Source organism: Melospiza georgiana, chromosome 3 (genome assembly GCF_028018845.1).
Source record: "Melospiza georgiana isolate bMelGeo1 chromosome 3, bMelGeo1.pri, whole genome shotgun sequence".
Classification (NCBI taxonomy): Eukaryota; Metazoa; Chordata; class Aves; order Passeriformes; family Passerellidae; genus Melospiza; species Melospiza georgiana.
Genome location: NC_080432.1, coordinates 40,125,508 through 40,146,715, shown reverse-complemented (window position 1 = coordinate 40,146,715; position 21,208 = coordinate 40,125,508). Strand labels below are relative to the sequence as shown.

General features: G+C 38.4%; 1 protein-coding gene across 2 annotated transcripts in view; it reads right to left on the bottom strand.

Moving 5' to 3' along the window:
* PRKCE (protein kinase C epsilon) overlaps positions 1-21,208 on the bottom strand; it is a 287,947-nt gene that overhangs the window by 105,175 nt on the left and 161,564 nt on the right. For both annotated transcript variants that reach the window (XM_058020060.1, XM_058020061.1), the window contains exons 3-6: positions 4,920-5,079; positions 3,740-3,774; positions 2,186-2,271; positions 380-512 (exon numbers count right to left, since the gene is read on the bottom strand). In XM_058020060.1, coding sequence (XP_057876043.1) covers positions 380-512; positions 2,186-2,271; positions 3,740-3,774; positions 4,920-5,079 — 414 coding nt within the window. The remainder of the gene's footprint in view (positions 1-379; positions 513-2,185; positions 2,272-3,739; positions 3,775-4,919; positions 5,080-21,208) is intronic.

The window sequence follows — 21,208 nt, the reverse complement described above, 5'->3', positions numbered from 1 at the left end:
ATGGCATTAAAGGGAAAAGTAGATGGAATATTGATGTTTAAAAAGTTTAACAAACCTGAAAACACAAAAGGCATATAAACGGAAGATATGCAAATTGTCATGCTCATCATTTTCTGTTAACTTCTAATATCCTGAGTGGCAATAAACCTACAGAGGAGTGAGTGCAAAATGTGTTTCTTAATGTCTTACCTCTGCATCTGTTACTGACTGGTGCTGCCTACAGGGTAAGGACCATGTTCTAACCATAATGGAAATCCTTACATTGCTCCACTACTTATTTTCTATTTACTTCTGTACATGCTAACATAGTGACATGAAGTCTTTCCAAGTCTCCAAGTCACTCACAAAGAAAAAGAAAAGCTCTGAAGTGGTGCCTTACCTTTGCATTGTAAACCTTGTCTCAAAAGACCCCAGAGCAATGAACCACAGTGGTCACAGAAGGTGGGCACTTTGTAATTGTGAATGCTGAACTTGTGAGGCATGTTGACACTGAAACGCTGGGATCCCACTTGCTGAAAAAGGACAGCACAGCATATTTCATTTTAATTAATTTCTTTGCAATCAGTGTATGCTGAGGCCCTGTTGCATTTTGAAACAGAATTCAAATGAGATGAAATAGATCTGTGCCCAGATGATGACCATCACATTAGACACACTCCAGAATTCTTTTCACTACTTTATCTGGGGAAAAGAGGGGGAAGGGCTGCTGCTGTCCAAGAGATAAAGACTAAAGTCTACTTCCTAGTACTTTTGGGAACAACAAATACATAGCTATCAGGAAAGATCTCAATGTGGAAGGCAAGGAAGTCACTCCCAATTGTTTTAGGAACACGAGGCCAAACTAATACAGGACTAGAAAAAGAAATATATCATAAATGCTTTACCTTTTCATATCTCACTCTTCTTTGGATCATGATAATGACAATGATAACCTGTTGTGTTCAGGGATTCCAAGGTATGATTATTTATTAATTAAAGGATGTCATTGATAAGTTTTCAGAGTGGCCATTGCACTGCAGGAGATTTATTTTCATGTTTTTCCTTCCCCTTACTATTACCGCTGGCTTTTCTCCAGTGATCTAGTACCCCTTCTAAACAATGAGACCATCAGCAAAGTATGCAAGTCTCCACCAGCCTGGAGCCTGGGAATATAAACCTGCACAAGATTTTGTATATTCCTGTGAGTACTACACAAAACCAGCACTAGCGCAACACAGTCCTTTATCACAATTGTATGCATGTGACAACATTTTGGATGCAAAATACTGGTTGTGGACCTGGTATTACAGAATGGTCCCAGTAAGGACAATGCTAGTGAATTGCACAGAAAAAATGAGATCATGAGGTAGTGCCTCAGTCAAACTCATGCTGAAGTCTAAAGAGTAGATTACAACTGCCCCATTACATACAACTCTGATTTGTAACTTAAAGGCAGGCTTTTTCAATCCTATGAATGTAGGTTTTTAGCGAATAAAATTATGAAATGTAGGTTTTTTTGTGTGGCCAAGGAACTGTGATCACCCAAGGACCACCTCACCTAAGCCTGTGGTGAAAGACAGCAGGCCCTTGCTGCAGCACACAGCAGGCCAGTGAGCATACATTTGCTTTTCTGTTGAAGCACAACCCAAAAGCTTCTGTGTAAAGAAAAACATTTGCTGTTTATACCTGAGGGCTGAAACTATTTTAAAAAAACATAATCACATTTTGACAGTTTGGATGGAGTCTTTGTTGAGGTGAGACTGCAGGCAAATTCTGGTCAGTTGTTTATGTTGGCGTCAGATACCCACCCAAGCATCCCAGCTCTCTGATCAGTCACTGATGGCTGAGCCACACAAAATGCAGCCTGGGAATGAGGGATCCCAGCCTGCTGCTTCTGAATTAAACTAAAAAGAACTGTATTAACTCAGAAATGGAGAGAGAATGTTAAAAGTGAAAAGGAGTGGAAAGAGCTCTCTGAAACTGAGCTCAGATGTTACAAAAAGTAATCCAGTTCAAAATAAGTTTCTGTATGATAATTTCCATGTAAATGAAACTGATAGCAATCTAGCATTCCAAAGTAACAAAAAATGACCAGAAGGGCACAAAAAAGTCTGTAGCATCTATTGATTCAACAGAGGAGATAATATTATTTTGAACAGATCAAAGACAGAATTTTACATAGAAAAATTAATTTATAAACATTTACCTCATCATGAGTTTCCTGTTTCTTTAAGCCAGCACACTTCGTTATTATAAGTTCATGGCATCTCTTGTGAACTACACAAGTGCAAACTAGAAAGACAAAAACAGATAAAAGAACGAGTTTTCATGATGATTAATTTTAAAGCAGAAGTCTGATCTCAGAAGACTGGAACCACTGGGACTTGAAAGTGTGCAAGTGACTGGTGAGTCCTATGAAATAAGTTGGTTTACAAAAACAGAAGACAATGGACTTTCAAAAGACCAACAAATTTTAAGATAACTAAAGCGTATCTGCCAAATATCTCATCCGCAAAACTACAAATTAACTTCTGAAATGTTAACCACAATTTTTCTCAATTTTTACATATGTGATTTGTTTATCTGATGAAGTCCATGATCTCCACATTACATGAGACACAATAACAAAAACAATTCCTGTTTAAAGAGCTTTTAAAAGAAAACAGATAAGAAGATAAGTCATTGTAAAAGTCAAAAGAATAGAAAAAAAAGTCGAATATTCTTTTTGTAACGCATTATCCTAAGTTGATAGCAGTAAAAGGTTTCAGGACGCCAAAATGTTTTGCCAATATGCATCCTGATTACTTAATCAATGAATAACATTTGCGGATATGACAGATAAGATAAACAATTACTAGGTCTAACATACCATAAAATTCAAGGTCATTAAGCAAAGTAAAAACCATCATAATGAAGTAACAAATTTCACTTCCTCCAATTTTGGTCATTGTTGTAAGAAAAAAAAATTAGATCAGAAGTCAAGGTACCTCTCCAGATACCTCTGTGTGATAATACAGTAATTCTTATTATAGCATGTAAAGATCTATAAAAAATGGCATTCACTTCTTTACTATGAGATTTAATACAGTAATTCTTATTAATGCATGTAAAGCTCTATCAAAAAATGGCATTTACTTATTTAAAATGAGATTGCAGCAAGTCTTTTGTAACTGAAAAATCATCACTAACTTGATGGTTTCCACCTGTTAGATGAGAGTTAAGTACTAACATATCATCCCAAGAGGCATAAAGAAGTAGGAGTACAAGAAATTGAATTGAAAAATGGGAGATGAAAATAAAGCACTTGTGCAGTCTTTGCTATAACCTTCTCTAATGATGACCTCTATAATTATCTCATCTATTTAAACTACAGTCTTGGCAATTACCTGGAATTTTTAAACACAGAATCTTAAGCAGAATAAAGAGCTCTCATTTTTAAAATGCAAGACTTGAAAATTGAAGAAGCCAAGATCCGCAGATATGGTTCCCTAGATGGATACACATGAAGATATATCTGGGATCTGATGTTCAGGGCTGTTTGCTGAAGTCCTACTTCATAAATAATGCTTAAGACCAACAGTTTTGAAAACAATTACTATGACTCGGTGTAAACATTGTATACTTGTTCAGACAAACTTATTCTGATTATCATGTGCTAAATACTTAGCATCGTATATTTATGATGCCTGATAAAAATATCTTATTACTTATATAACATAATAAATATATTTAAACTGTCCTTATGTAGAATTTCTCTTACCTTGACATTGGTATCCCTGTTTTCCTATTACACCCCTGAAAAATAATAAAATATTTTAGAAAATGAAGAGGAAATATTCTTAAAAATGAAAATATCTTTTCCTTCCCTTTACTAGACGTGCACATGTTTAAAGAAAAGCTTTTCATAACCAATCATCTGATAACTGCATGCCTGGACTGAGATCAGGTCCAAGTAGGAACATTTCAGGTGCTGAGAGGTAACAGAAAGGATGAGAAATCATGAAGGCAGTCAGAAGTACAGACAGATTTACTACAGTGCAACAGACAAAGCCAAAAGGTGCATGAAAAGGAGAAAAAATGGTAAATCATCACCAAGCAGACCTCTAAATAGACAGATTGCATTTGTCAGTATTATTTGAAATCACCTTAGCCAACACAAAATACACCCCCCAGGCACTTTTTAGAACAATGCAGTTGAGTTTATGCACATCTCATGTCATTTTACATTGAGAAAGACCAATTTATTACACACTCCTAAGAAATATTTACTCTCAATCACATCAGATCTTCTGTGCAAATCAGTATCTCTAGGTCACTTTGGAAAATATCAGGAGTTCCTTAAAAACAACTGAAAACTGAATGTCTTCACCACTTCTCCCTATCTGAAAAATCAAAATACTCAAAATAATGCAAATATTTTCTAAAAGGGAGTTCTTGCTGTACATTGTAATAAAAAAGACCCTGTACACTGAGCACCAAAATCTCTGTGTCATTAGAAGTTATTCCATCAACTCTTCCATTTGATATTCCATTAACTTCAGTGGGATGTAAAGAAGCTTTGCATTTCTTAGAGGTGATTCTTAATCAAATAATTCCGTCATTGTGACAAAATGTAAAGGTCTAATATTAAAGTCTGAATCTATACTTAGTTCTTCCATAATATTAGACTGGTTGTCTACCTGGAATTTAGTGTGCATTAGATAGGGAAATAAGGAACCTTGTGGCTCAAAGGAGAAGAACCCCAAATACAACCAATTCTGATATTTGTGATGGAGGTTTAACAGCCTTCTGTTATCATCTGCAATGCTGTTGACAGGTAAATGTCAAAACAAAGAGGAAAAGAAGCTGCTGTATACCACTTTCACTGCCGTGAGACAGGAAGGTGTGCCAGCTCCCCAACTCAAAGCTGCAAAGAAAGCAAAGCCAAAGGTGCTGCGTACCATATAAAGTCTCTGCAGTGCGAGCAATACGTTGGCTGTCTAAGGTAGGTGGCCATGAACTTGTGTCCATTGACCTGGTGCACCCTGCGCCGCACGGCACCCTGGCGCTTCCTGGGGCGCATCCGCTCGCGGAACACACGCTCTTCATTGTCCTTGGGGGCTGCAACACAGGGAGAAACAATCAGCACTGCTGTCACACACACAGGTCTGGGGAAACTCAAATGCTATGCAGAGGTAGGTATTTTTCAAAAATAAAAATAATCCTCTGTACCCAGCAGTGCAAAATAACTTCCTTAAGTTTTGTGTAATTTTTATTCATTTTTAGCATCAATTAGCACAGGGCAAAGGTTTTCATTGCTTAGCACAGGAACTTCTAGTTCTTTTAAAGCTTCATCTGTAAATCCATGCTAAATTGGGATTAAGTCCTCTACACTTTATCAAGCACACTGACAACCTCTTAACAGTAATTATACAGTTAGATTCTCCTAAGAGATCAGACTTTCACCTCACTTGATCTCCAGGAGAAGAAAACAATCCCAACATCCCCATGTCCTTGTACATTCACAAAGTGCTGATACAAGTGTAAGAAAGCAGAGTAAAAATACGTATTATCAAGCAGAACAAAAAACTCCATCCAGAATTGATTACTTATTAGAATTCCTGATTGAGATCTGAGGTTCAGGCTTTAATAACCCACTTTGATACTAATACATGCTCAGCAAAATGTTCAAAGGAAGGAAGTTGTTCTTTTTAATCAATTCCTATTCCAATTGTACATGATATTTAATGGTAGAGGAAGTATAAAATGAACTTGATATAACTCAGTGTGAAAACATTAGGGAAAAAAAATCTTCAGAGTGCAGTGGGTCTTTTTCTTAAGGTTTTTTTTTTACTATCACTAATACCATCATAATATTCTGCACACATTAAGCAAAAGCTGAGGATGAATTAGCAACAAAGAACATTTTTAATGAAAAACAGACTTTACAGACATTCCCTGAGCCACTCCTGCTTTGGCAAACTAGACTATCAGACTTGGAGAGGACCAAGTCATCCATTGCCAACTGAATCCATGCACTCAATACTTTGGTGCATATAACACTTTGATCTGCAGTTAATACCTGTCATTCTTTGAATTTCAGCTACTGTGAATTATTACAATGGCCTAAAAACACCAACTTTGGTCTGCTGCAAGCTTTTCTGTACATGATTGAGTTGTCCAAGCAACAGTACAGTGCCTAATAACAATACATAGAAAATTCAAATTCTGAGAACAACTCAATGTAAAAAAAGTCTCAAATTCTTTTACAAACATTGGAATAAATCCTGGTTTTGAGGGTTTTAGATATAAAAGGTATCAATTAAAGAATTTCTAGAAAATTGTCTTAAATTAAACCAATGGATGGACATCTTTGGAAAAAAACCAGAGCACAGATGAACAAACAGAGACCAATGTCTTTCACTGCAGAGCAAAGGCTAAACTCCTTGAGTCCTCAACAGCAAATTTATTTATGCACAGAAGAGGCTAAGCTCCACACACAATAATGTTATACAAACACTTCATACTCAGAGTTGTTTTTCACCCTAAGATGACACATCTGTGGGATGGCCAGGGTGGCACTCCTATTCTAAAGTGAGCTCTCAGTAAATAAACACAGCCTTGTACACAAAGCTACCCCTTTTATTTATGCTGAAGAACAACCTAAAAGCAATGGTTGTAGGTTGCCCTTCAATAAAGAGATAAATACCAGGCAGTTACCAATTATGTTTAATTTTCTTTATTTTTAGGGATAAAGCAAAACTCAAATGTCTAATAAATATCACAGCTCCTTAAGAGAAAGATTGTCTTCCACAAAGAATATGTAACAAATAGTTGAAAATCCAATTAAAGATCCATTTTTTCAGCTTCTTGAATGATTTACTGACTTTACAAAGCTACTGGAAATCTTTTAAAAGCTATTATAGGAAATAATTCTGTTTTAACACAGATCTGCTCCTTTGGTTATCATCCAGATTGTAGACTTTGCTACAGTATGCACAACCTGGATGTGAGAAAGTTAAAGTCCAACTCCTCTGGAAAGGTTTCCCCCCAGAAATCCAACTCTTCTGGAAAGGTTTCCCAAAAAGTTTTGTGCTTACAGGTAATGAACAAGATGTTCTGACAGAGCACAATACACATTTGATATGATATTCAGTCTAGAGTGCTGTTTTTCTCATTTTTTCATCTTAAGTGCAATTCTTCACAGATAAAGCACGTGTAATTTTACAGAGCATGTAAAATCCTCCTCTTGTTTTGACTACATAAAAGCAGTATCATGACACGGGGGTTTTTTTGTTTGTTTGCTTTGTATCTACTAACAAAGTTTTAAACCTACTTTCACTGCATTAGTTTCAATTCTATATTTAATTCTTTAATGAAATTACATTTTTCCTTCTAATACTTACAGTTTAAATAATATAATGAAACAGTATCCTTTTCAGAAATGCACTGACTTGAAAACAGATACAAGCAAAACATCTGAAAGCATCAGATTAAATGTCAGGCCTCGCTTATCAAAAATAACTTCTACACAAACAGCATCACTGTGTGTGAGAAGGATCCTCTACCTGTAGTTAGCAAATGTAGTTTTCTTGGTCTGTCTTGGATAATGCTGGAGTTCCATTAGCCAGTTGCCCTCAAAGAGTCCCTGTGTCAGTCTGTTATTCTCCTTTTGTCACTAAAGACCAGCACTTGGCCAAATCCATGCCAAATCTTGGCCAAATCCGTGCCCTGCTTTAGAGTGGAAGTGCCCAGAGGAGCTGCATGTTGGAGAGCATTGGCTCTGCCAACACCTCACCTCTCACTGCACCCTGTGTGCAATCCCCACCTTGGCAGTCAGCAGCAGGACTCATTTAGAGGGCTTGGAGCCGGGCAGAATCACAGAATCATGGAATCATTAAGACTGGAAAAGACCTCTTGGTTCAACCACTAACCCAGCACTGCCAAGGCCATCACTAAACCATGTCCCTAATTGCTACATCTACACATCTTTTAAATATCTCCAAGGAGGGTGACTTCCCCAGGCAGCCTGTTCTAACACACCACTACACAATTTGTTAAGAAATGTTTACAATCTAGACCTCCCCTGGCACAACTTGATAGCATTTCCTCTTCTACCAGTTGTTATTTGGGAGAAGAGACCAACTCCCACATCACTCCACCCTCCTAGAGAACAGAAAGCTCTCCTCTCAGGCTCCTTTTCTCCAGGCTAAACAAGCATCTGACATTACAGTGCCTGACTGACCACTGGATGACTTGACATCACAGCCTTTCATCACAGCAGATGAAGTCACTGGAGAAATTAGCTCATCCACAAGCTTAACAACAACTTCAAGTTAACATTAAGTTCAGTCACTTATTCACTGTGACCCTATATAAACATATAAGCAATGCTCTCCCACAGCCCCCAAGCAAAACCCTGCCGCATCTTGTGTAAGACTGGATTTTAGGGAAAACTTTTTACTGAAAAGGTGGTCAGGCATTGGCACAGGCAGCCCATGATGTGGTGGAGTCACCATTCCTGGAAGCATTCAAAAAACCTGCGCATATGGCACTAAGTACATGGTTTAGTGCTGAGCATGGAGGGGCTGGGTTAACAGGCAGACTTGATGACCTCAAAGGTCTTTTCCAACCTGAACAATCCTGTGATTCACACTGCTGTTTTGGGCCACAGGCATAAAATCAGGCAGGAACTGTCCCAGGTGACTCAGAAGCAGATGATCACATCTGTTCTGGTTCATATCCAGGGTTGTGAACCACTTATTTCTAGCAGAACTTACAATAGTCTGTATTTAAATTAAAATCAATTTATCTCATACTGAACGCTCATACTAGAGATGTTAATTTATCTGTCTGAAGACACCTACTTTAGAACAGAGCTACACTGCTCTCTCCAAATATCTCTCATCATTTACAAGCAGGAAAGCAAAGATTAGTAAATGCTAGCAGAAAGCAGGGAATATTTAGGAAAACCCCCAACATCTGTCTGGTATCAACAACTAGTGTTTTCAATGCATTCTTTTGAAAATACTAGCATCCCAAACAAAATTGGCCTTTAAAATATATTTTTAAAATCTTACAGAGGTATGTATTAGGTTCTATAAAATACCATTAGCATACTGCATACTGTGCATGGCATTTCTATTCTTAGCAAAGCAGTTAAAATTAAGTGAATTTCTCATAGTCAGAATACTAGCAAGTTTCAATAGAAACAATTTCATCTCATGGTATTTCTACTAAATAGTCACAGAGGCTTATAATTTCCTCAGTAAAGGCTGTTTCTTATGTAACATACGTTATGTTCCCTGTTTTGAGTCCTTCTGTCTTCTGTACTATTCAGTTTATCCTTTTTAAATGCATTTCTTACATTTTATTTTCAAAAGATGGAGTAAGAAATAATGACAATTTCCAAGTGTTCATGGAGAATGCTGTTGGTGGAGCACATTGAGTTTAGGCTTCATACGATGGTACTTGAGAACTGGCAAATTTAAACCTAATTTTATTTCAAAACCATAGCCAGTAATGCCACTACTTCTTTTTACTGTAGCCAAGAGTAACTCTTGAGTTATTTGAAAAACAACAGCATATAATTGCTTTTATATACTCATATGTACATACATACATAATGCCTACAGTTTTAAAGACTCAAAAGACTTGCATGCTTAAATCCAAGCTCTAAGGGAAGTGTTATAAAAGTCAGAAATATCTGGCATGAAAAATTGCACAAAACTCATAAATACCTGCAAAATGGAGGCTTAAACGAGCTGTCTGAACTACATTTAATGCTGTTCATTGTGCAGTATCCATTAAGCATCAATTACAAGTCACAACTTAAAAGTAATTTCTTAAAATTTAAAAGAAAGGAAAGTACTGCATAACATTCAGCAATCTTCAAAGGAAACAAGACTGGGGGAGTAAGACCTGCACACCAAATATCAAAGGCTCAACCATGTCAGGTCTTGTTTCATACTAAAACAGGTTCAGCATGAATGAGAAGGGCTCAATGTGGAGCACTAACTGCAACAAGATTATCCTCCATAGCCATGTCTTATCTTCAATGCTCTGAATACTTACATAACTCTGACAACAACCAAAAAAATGCAAAAAATAAGGCAGAAAAAGAGCAAGAGAGCTTACACACAAATAGAGGGGGTATCCAGTGTTTCTTATTGCTGATGATGCTGACTTCTAAATAAGAGCAATGCTGATCCCTTCCCTCAATTTGCAGGTGATTCTTACCAAACTGTCAGTGTTTGGGGAAGGGAAAAAACCAATTAAACTTTAGTTAAATGGCTTCTGTCCCATCAAAGCCAAAGCATGGGCCATGTATGACAGTAACACAGAAGCTGGTGATGCTGCCAGGTAAATCCTTGCAAGAGCACCCTGACCCCTCATGGCACTTCTGGCACACGGGGCTTTTCACCCTGGCCATCTCCTGGGTGTCACGTTGCTGTCACCCCTACCTTACAAGCACCATCCAGAGAGCTAGCTGGTTTAACATCAACCTTTAATAACTACAACTGACCCTAAATGAACAACAAATGCAAAGGAACAATGGTTGTACTGAGGTTTCATTGCTGAAACTTGCTTTTGTATCATATTTAAGCCTGATCACTTTAACCAGTATATATGTACTGAAATAGAGCTTTTATTTTAGCACTACATAATGTCTAAACAGAGGAAGGGTATTGATTGAAGCGGGAGAGGTAATTTGTCTAAAAATATGTTGGAAAGTGAGAAGGGGCAGAAACAATGTCCAGGACTTCTCAGGATTCCGAATGGAGTGTAACCAGATCATTATGCATCAAAATAAGGTCTCAAAGGATTATTCCTAAACTCTATTCTGGGCTGTACAGTAGAAGCATATATACTGGCATTAAGATTTCTCCAGGCAGAAATTATTACAGGATTTTGCATTTAAGAATTTAATCTATTTTAAAGGGGAAAAAACCAAACCAACCCAAACCAACAAAAATCCACCATGAACAAAAAGCTAAACACCCCCATATATTTACATTCCTATATCCTTTCTTTTGGCAAAGACTTGTTTAGTAGTAACACGTGCAACAAACTAATTCCATGCATTTTAAAGAAAAAAAAAAGTAAGGGAAGTGCTATAATATGATATCATAAAGCTGTTACTGATGAGCACAGAAATTATGTAGATAGTTTACCACAGTCATAGAAAGAGCATGAATTTTTTCTATGTCTTCTTCTAGAATTATTATGTTTCCAAATTACTTCTTAAACAAAGAACAAGCATACAGGTTTTCCTACTGTATCTCAAATCTGCTTTATTTAGGAGATCCAACAGGAAATTTTTGATTTGATAGGAGAATCAGATCCTTCAGTAACACTGTATTGTTAACAAAAACAAAGATGCTGAGTGTTACTAAAGAAATGAAAAAAATGCTCACAGAATGGATGAGTTTTAAAAGAGATATGTGTCTAGACATGTCTGCTAACACCAGCTATTTACTAAATGCACTGAAGAATAAATTCCATTTTAAAGTATATCATCCCAAAGATGGTGGGTGGCTTTGTAGCATGGGCTGAGGCTCAAATATATCTGCCTTTAAACACATGCTTACCTTCAAATGATTAAATTCTTGTTTAAAAGATTCTGCCTATATGTATTTTAAAATTTCCCTTGAGATGTGCACAGAGTTGATTTGGGGTGTCGCAGGCACATATTTCTGTTTGAGGGCTTCTGTTACTTTCCTTTTTTTAAAAACAAAAAGCCCAAACCAAAGCACCCAAATATAAAGCTATCCAATGAATACTTACACATGGTTCGAAGTTTTTCTACATACTTAATTATTATCAGGAGCACATTCATAAACTCACTCAAAGCCGAAGGGATAACAATAACTCCCCACAGTTTTCAAACAGAAATTCTTCCACATTCAATACACTTAATAAAGGAGGACTTAATGTCCAGAAACACAAAAGAGATACTGAAAGTCCAATTGCAATTTCAGCATACACAGAAGTACAATTTAGTTTTCAGAAACGTCCCAGCCTTGGTGGCTGGCAATAATTTGGACCAAGTGTTCAAAACCAGGAGTGAGGTCCTTGAGGAAAAGGGATGAGCCCCCAGTGCTGCCCCAGCTGCTGCCCATCCACTTGGCTACAGCAGAGCCTGGGGTGAGAAGGGATTAGGTTCCATACTGCTCAGTTAAAATTTTCCTTTAAATGACTCAGAGACTTTTCTTAACAAAGTGCTCAAGATAAGCCCTCAAGTTTCTGCATTTGATCTCTACAATGCCCACAGAATTAGTGACAATTTACACAAGCTTAAGGTATTAACAACATGGAATTACACCCGGTCATCTTCAGTGACCATACAGCATGGTTTAATAAATCAAATATTTAACAAACAGAATTCTGGACCACTGGTAGGGGATGGATATAAATATGCAGTCTGTTTTTTAGATCCCTGGGAGCTCACACAGATGATGGGATACTGACCTCATTTTGGAGGGTGGATATAGCAATTTCTGTACTTTAACAGCTGTCAGATCCACAAAGCAAGCAAATCAGACATGAATCCCTCCTACTTCCTCTCAATTTCTTTATTGGTAACATTAATCATTTAAAGAAAAATTGCATTCCTGAAACAATGTAACAACTTGTAACTACAATTTTCATAATACAATTTATTTGGCAAAGGAAGTTATATCAGTAGAAATACCACACAGAAATTATCATTATGTGGCAGGTTTTCTGAAAAGAGAATTTCATCTCAAGGTTTTTAAAATAAAAAAGTTGGAAGTTTCAACTGCAAAACCTTTTCCACAACCCAGACATTATTGTTTTTTCAGTTGTAAAGTAGATGTCACAGGCAACAGGATCAAAAAACAATGCTAACTAATGTTGTTTCAGTCTTTCAGTCTTATTTTTCAGGAGGAACAAACAGCCTCACTCTAAACACAATGCCCTTATGTCAACAAATCTGCAATTGAAATTAGAGAACTGGAAATGCATTCTACATATGGCAAATACTAAAGGTGCTATTCATGAGAAAAAGCTCGCTCCATGAAATTTAATGTGTCTATTCATGTCCCAACTAGCAAAGCAATAATTTACAAAACACAGAACAATTTTTGTGCCGTAACTTGACTTGATAAATGTGCAGGCAGAAAATTAAATTAGTTCATGTCAGTAAGAGTCAGATCATGTTGTTACAATGTTAGCAATGAGCAGTATTAGCAGCCTGGCATTAGCATTGTTAGTGTTAAGCACCTGACAGACTAACAAAATGAAATATCTCATATAAAGTCAGCTACTTACTAGAAGTAAAAAAGCAGAAAATCCTCTAAATGAAGAAACTATATATATATATATAATATATTTGATTATTACTATAAGTTTAGTGTTATTATTATTATAAGATGAGCTGTCCTTGGGACTTGACCTCTCCGCTGTCACTGCTGCAAGCCCACAAACTCATCCTGCAATTTGACTGCACCCAGCCCTTGCGGTGGCAGTGCTGGTGGCCACTGCTCTGGCGACACACGCTCACCCTGGCTGTGCTTTGTCCTCTGGGACACAAGGAGGGTGACACAAACCACCCCTGGCAGGGCTGTGGCGGGAGGTGAACTTCCCCAGCAGCACACAGCCATGCTTATTTGAACAGAGCTCCAGGCTATGGAAGCATCTGCAGGGTCAAATGACCCCTCTGCAGGGTCAGCACCTGAGCTGCTGGCTTTCGTCAGCTTCCTGGAAAGGAAACAGCCTCGGGATGTGAAGAAGGAAAACAAGCATTGTAAAAACTTCAGGACAAAGCTCTTTTCCCAGAGGTAACTATTAAACCAGTCAGATCCCAAATGATGCTATTTTAAGTGGGTGTTTGTGATAGATTAGAGAAGTTCAGCAGTCTCTTTCTAATACTTGCAAAAGCTACATACATTATGATGAAACAGAACCTTGTATGTCTGGGATTCTAGCCTTTCAGAAATTGTTTCTTAAATATTTGTTCAACTCTAGCTTTGGTCCTTTCTCATAGAACAACAGAAGCCCAAGTAGAAAGCACCTAGGAGATTCCTGAGCTCAGTCTCCTGCTGTAGGGAAGTGTCCCATGCACTTCAGGCATCCTCAGCTTTCATTTTTTTGATGGTTCTCAAAAATCTCCAGTGAGGGAAATTCCACAACACACTCGCCTATCTTGTTTCATTACTCTGGCAGGCAGGCTGTTTTTCTAATATTCAACCTCAAGCCCTTTGCAGTAAATTAAGCTGGATGAGTGACGGCACCTTGAAAAGTAAGTTTTGGCCAGCACAGAACCTACTGAAGTATCTGTAGCAAGGCAGCCATTATCCTGTGGATACCATGCAAAAGGCCAGAGACAGAGCAAGATCTCACAGAAAAGAGGGCTGCAAGAATTCTGTATGATTCTCAGGCCACAGCAAGACAGAAACTGCTTTGCACTATACAGGACCCTGCAGATATCCCAGTCACACGCTAGCTACAGAAAAGTCATGGCATCTGAAGGCAAAAAAGGGAATGAAAAACACTTACTTGCCTTAGGCCACTAAATCTCAAAGTTGCCTTGCTGATTCCATTTCCAGATCCCCATCCTGATAGCAACAATTTGTTTCTATCCAAGCTTTGAAATGCGTGTAACAAAGCATCCTTGTACTTAAAATTTCTATATCAAAATTCCATATAGCCACATTAAGGTTCTCTGGGGCATAACCTACATAGGTCAGAGAAGACGGCTTTGAAAACATGGTTTTATAAAGGTTGTACCCTCAGCAAGCTCAGGCCTGCTGATTACAGAGATTAAATTACACAGATTCAAAGTACTTCACAGTGGCAGTGAAATCTCACCCACAATTAGAGAAGTGGTTTTGTTTTTTGTTTTTTTTTGTTTTTTTTTTTTTTTTTTTTTATTTGTTTCTCAATAAAGCACTAACTATTTGCTTGTATCCTTCACAGGGCAGAGGGAGCCCACTGCAGAACTGACTGTGATTCAGAGAACCTCCCCCAGTGCCTATGCAATAACTGAGACAGCCAGAGAAGATTCCATAGCAGCTTCCTTTTCCCAAGCAGGAAGAATCCCTTCAATATACAGATTTTGGTACAAAGTAAAAAGCACAGAATCCTCATTACTTTGCTCAAAAGATGTTAATGAAAGCCAGAGGAAGCTTCAAGGACAGGGAGAACGGCAGTGATATAATATATTTTATTTATGCAGATTTTTTTTCCTTATACTTTCAGGTAATGCTAATGCTATTCTTCAACTAATTAAAATAAAGACTTCAAAATTTGGACATTACTCCCCCCTTCCAACAGTATTAAAGTAATAAGACAGAAAGTAGTTGTACCTTCATGCAGATAAACCCACTGATGTGTTTAGTTATATATCTAATAAACAAAAGAGGGTTTGACCCCAAGCAGTATGACATATTAAAACAAGGCAATCAAGCCACTGGATTTCATTTTTCACAACTCTACCGAACAGAACAAAACAAGTGGAAGATATTAGTGCTAGGCCTCAAAAGGCCTTTTCTCCAATGTAGCTATCACAAAAAATGACATCTGACAAAATTTTTTTCCATTTTTGCCCCAATATACAACCCATAACACACTTAAACCAGTGTTCCAACATGTCACTGCTCTTTCTAGTTCATCTATTAGTAAGGACTATGTTATGACAATCTTGTCATCCTCTACCAACAGACTCATCTTGCCCATTTCCTAAGTGGGCAGTTTTTGCAATCAATTGCAAGAGACAAAACTCAGCAGCAAAAGAACCCCTTTCCTCTTTCCACTGTCTTTCTTGCAAATGTGGGAGGAATTTTCCTTATTCTAATATCCCCCCAAGCACACAAGAGAAGCTTAATTAAGAACATCTCTGACTCACAAGCAGCGCTGTTAAGGCAACTCTCACATCTCTGTCCTTCAACATTACATACATTACTACAAATTTCCACACAGAAGACAGTAATGAATATCTTATGTAAATCCTGAAGTATTCAATATGATTTATTATCAGCATACTACTTTCACACTCCAGTCCAACAAAGCATTTCTGGATGTGGCTATAAAAAAGAGCATATTCACTCTGCCATGGATTGCAATGGAAATTTTCCAGTATTTAAAGCACTATTTACCTGCCCTGCATGATGTTAATCCTCTGCAACTAATGCATGGTAAAAATGGACACATGAGCTAAACAGGATGTTCTTTCTCCTTGCCAGGCTTATGGACACAGCACCATGAGGGAATTGCACATGATGAGTCTGTGTGTTGTCAGTAGAACCTGAATGTATTATATAGGTTTTTACTGGGGAGGCAATTGACACATGACAGGAACAAAGAGACAACACCTTGCTCCTGTCATGATGTCCCCTCATAACCTATTATTGGCAGAAGAAGCATTTCTCAGTGACAAGATTGAGCAAGAAAAGCTTTAATGTCTTTGTCATTTGCTTTCTCATTTTCTTCAATATACAGAATATTTCTGTAAATTTTTCAATATACAGAATACTATACAACAATAAAAAATAGAGGATTGATGGAAGATCAGAGTCTTAATGCATTCTAAAAGGAATTGGGGTCCTACCATGCAGTTCCTACCAGGTCCATTATGTCCTCTGATTTGCAATATCAGACTGCTACCTACAAATATAATGCTGATTTCTTGCAGGTCTTTGTGCAAAAGAGCAGTAAAGGGATCTCTCTCAAGGTTCTCGGGATTCCCAGCAAAATTTTGCAGCATTTGAGGTTTTGTACAGTGTGCTTGCTGAAATACACATCATATGAGAACCCCAGCTCTTGCTAAATTAAGCAACACATATCTAGCCCTCAGGTTTTGGAGGAACACTTGAAAAATGTGATGCAAGCACACACCCCACCCCAAAATATATTATAGAAAATTGTGCCTGTCTCTCTATCCTGGATACATGAATACAAATCAGTATGGGGTTCACATGGCAAGCTGTGGTGGTGGTGATAAACTACAGAGGCAGCTGCTGTGAGAACCTGCTAGAAGCTTCCCTTATATCCAAATGCCAGCTGGGTGCATGATGGACCCATGCTAGGTGAGGCTGAGCCCATCAGCAGCAGTGGTAGAACCTCTGGCTTCAAGTATTTCAGAAGCAGAGAAAAACCCTCACTATGCAACAGCAGGCAGAAGTGGAAACCCAGGAAATTCCTCTGGCTGCCCTGGAGGACACAAGCCCCTGTCAAGGGGGCTCAGAGAGCCCAAGATCTCTGTGCCTTTGATTTAGCCCTTGGAAAAAACAATTACCAACCTTATATGAAGAATTACAAGCCATGAAACTTTAAGTATAATGATAGTGAATTTATCACAGGGTGAAAAATAGATTCTTTGGGGTTTTTTGAATGGGGGTTCATGGGGCAAGAGGGAGGACTCTGGGCATGTACAGCCTTTCTCCTTCTTGGCCTCCATCTTCTGCTGTGATGTTGGCACTTTTAGATTGGTTTAGAGTGGAAGCTCACTGTCTCAAATAGGTGATAGGTATTGGAAAGCAATTGTAAATATTGTACACACAGTTTTTAGTATAAAAAGATAAAACCACCCCAGGGGAGGAGAGAATGCCTCTGACTGTGTTGCTGAGTGGACCTCAGCAGGAGAGGAGAAAGAATTTTATAGATAAACAACCTTGAGACCGAGAAATTAAGAGCTCTGACTCCATCGAGCACTGGGCTGGGAAAAGAGACTTTTTAACATTTCTTGGGGTCACTCTGACCAGCGAGAGACCCTGAGACAGCACAGAAAGAAGTAAGAATGTGTGGGAGAAACAGCACTGCAGACAGCAAGTTCAGTGAAGGAGGAAGGCAAGGAGGTGATTCAGGTGCCACAGCAAAGACTCCCCTGCAGCCCATGGAGAAGACCATGGAGAGAGAGCCCATTTCCCTGGAGCCCATGGAGGCTCACAGTGCAGCTCAGATCCACCTGCAGCCCATGGACAGCCCCACACTGGAGCAGGGGGATGCCTAAAGGAGGCTGTGAGCCCATAAGAAGCCTGTGCATGAGCAGGACCCCAGTAGGATGTGGAGACCCATGACAAGGGAAGTGCATGCTGAAGCAGGTTTGCTGGCAGGGAGGGACACATGCTGAAGCAGTTTGTGAAGGATTCCTGTTGGGCAAGTTCCTGATGGTCTGTCCCCCATGAGAGAGGCCCCACACTGGAGCAGTGGAAGAGTGTGAGGAGCCCTCCCCTTGAGTAGGAAAGAACCCAAGAGAAAAAGTGTCATGAGCTGATGCCTGATACCCATTGCCTGTCCTGCTGTGCCACTGGAGGACATGTAGAGGATTTGGGTTTTCAGAAGTTGGGCCTGGCAAAACAGGAGGAGTGAGGGGAAGGTGTTTCAAGATCTGGTTTTATTTCTCATGATGCTTCTCTAATTTGATTGGCAATAAATTTAATTAATTTCCCCAAGTTAAGTATGTGTTGCCCTGAAAACACTCTCCCCAATGAGTCTTCCTGTCCTTATCTCAATCCATGAGCCTTTGGTAGTACTCTTCTCCCCTGTCCTGTTGCAGAGGGGAATGGCAGAGAGACTTTGTGTGGGGTCACCCCACTACAGCTGGATTAACTTTGTGTCTTAAGACACATAAATGGGTAAAAAACAAGACTGTTTGAGCAAAGTTCTAAAAGTGTACTTATTTCTAACTTTTGCTTTTTTTTCTTTAGATTCCAAACATCCTAGCTCCAAAGTTCACTTAGCCCTTATTCTCCAGCCTTTGGTAAAACAGATGCATTGGTGTCTCTCTCATTTTCAGTGATTTGCTGAGCATGTGGCTCAAACTTTCACATGAAACGCAAAGTGCCTCTGGTGTATGAAAATATGCTTAACTGGCCACCTAATTTCTAACTGAGTCAGAATTTCAGAAATGTTGAAGCATCATCTGCTTGAAGAAATCTAATGGGACTTGAGCTGTTTTACCTGACCTATGGCAGATTAAGCCTCAAATAAAAAGTACACTCACAGAGGAAAAGAACTGGCAAAGAGCCTTCAAAGAGGCAACAGATGTGTTGATTGAGATGTATTTTGTTTTTCATAGTTCTCTAAAATTGATGTAAAATTCAGGAATGCTTAAAAACTTACTGATGGAAGCAGCTGGCAAGTGTGAAGAGTGGGATGTTGGATGATGAGGTGACTTAGCATAGGAATTGAGAGGGGAAAAAAAAGAGAGACCAAAATGGAATCCAACAGAGCTTTAAACCCCTCACTTTGGAGAAAGAAAACTCAGAGAAAACGAGACATGAAAGAAAAGGGAACATAGGGCTGATGAAAGAGAGAACATCAGACAATGCTCCTTTTCCTCCCTGTAGGACAAACTGTGAGCAATGCAGCTCACATCTGTCAATGGCCCAAACTCCAAGGGCAATCCGAGTTCAGAATTATTGTTAATCAATTAATCTCCTTTCTACTCATTTGCTGTACAGAAAAGTTAACTCTCCTTATTAGAGAAAGCTCATAGATAAGAACTAGCAGATATACATGTACAGAGTCAGATACAGAAAAGCACTCAAGGGCCATGCCTTTTCCACAGAGATCTAAATGTGTGTCGTACAGTGCTCTAATAGGTTGGATATTATCATGATGAAAGAAAATATGTTAGATTGCTAAGGTTTTCCCAAAGATATTGTCAAGTAAATTCACTGAAACAACTAACTTAAAAAAACCAACACAGGTACCAACAAAAAACCAACCAAGTACAGGTACAGAAAGTCAGCTTTTATAGGTCTTCTCCTTCCACAAGTCACCTTCTGCTACTTCCTAAAACAGAAAGCAGTTCAGTACTAACAAATGCCCTCAGCACCCACTGAAGGTTGACTTCCAAAACATATGTGAAGACTTCATATAAGAATAAATGTGAGCAGGAGAAAATCTGCTTCTAACATCTCTTAAAACTGTCAGTCTTTCAAGAAAAATACTTGCTAAACTCTAGGCTGTGTATCTGTTTCTGAGAGAGAAAACAGAACTAAAAAAAAAAAGGCCACAAAAAAAGGGCTCTGAATTATTTTCTTTTCTTCTTCAGAACAAAGATCAAGTAAAATACTTCTTCAGGATCCAAAGAACTTTCTCCCTACTCCAGAAAGTAAATCAGGCAATGAAAACAGAGACAAAACAACTCTTAGAATGATTGTAGATTTAATTTTTCTCTTATTATTCCAGTGCTGTATCTGTTTTCCATTTAGCACTGACCCTGTCTTCACACCAGTGGTACTACCTGTGGATATTCTAAGGCATCAGGTAAATTCTCCTAACACTGACAGCACAAAACTCATCTAGAAACCTGTGCACAGCACAACGAGGATTGGGTCCAACCAAAATCTGTGGAGAGCCAAGAGGATGGCAAGGAGACTGCCTGCAGCACAAAGGACAACTATTTGTACAACTTAATGCTTTAAATGCATAGCCACAGGAGGATAAGATCTATCTTTGGTTACAGCTCTACACTCATGCCAGAGAACAGAGACACATAAAATCCAGGAGAAACTGGCTCAGTTTACTTACAGTAGAGATAAAAAAAGAAACCTTAATTGTCCGTGTCCAAACTGGAAAGATACAAAATGTTCTAGCAATTGTAAAAAAAAATAACCTCTGAAACTTCATTCCATTTATTGTTTTGTTTATTAACAAGTCAAGAGATGGCAGACACTTGAAAAAAACCTTTCCTTCAAAATTCAGGTCATAGCCCATTATCCTAAAACCTTTCTGTCCTCCTTGCTTTGCCAGCACCTCTGCTCACATTCAAACACTACATAATTCATTTTAACGTAGCCTTATCAGGTTGCTGAATAAGAATGTGAAAGTCAGCTGGCTGTAAGCTGAAAAAATATATTCAGTGCCTTCTTATTGCTGCTGTCTCTGATTTAGCTGTTCCCATGGTAAACTTAAATACCACCCCAGGAAGCTGTATCATCTATCAATTCACAAGTTGCAAAGTGTGGTGGATGGAGATTTCATTTAACAGATCCCAGAACTGTCTGGTTGAAGGATGTCACAGTTGAAAGCCGCAGACTGAATTTCTTTCTTTTCTTTTTTTTTTTTTTTTTAACAACCCTGTATAATCTCAAGAATAAGACATATGGCAGCATTTCCAAGTTGGTTTCAAAGAGATTTTGATTTCCTACTCACTTTCTCTCAGTGTGAAGTACCTAAGAAGGTGTCAGAAGTTCCTCGAGAAAATCCTTTTAGCACTGGTTGTCTTTAGAAAAAGAACCTCTAGAGAGAAGCTCCTTTAAAAAAATAAACCAAAAAAAAT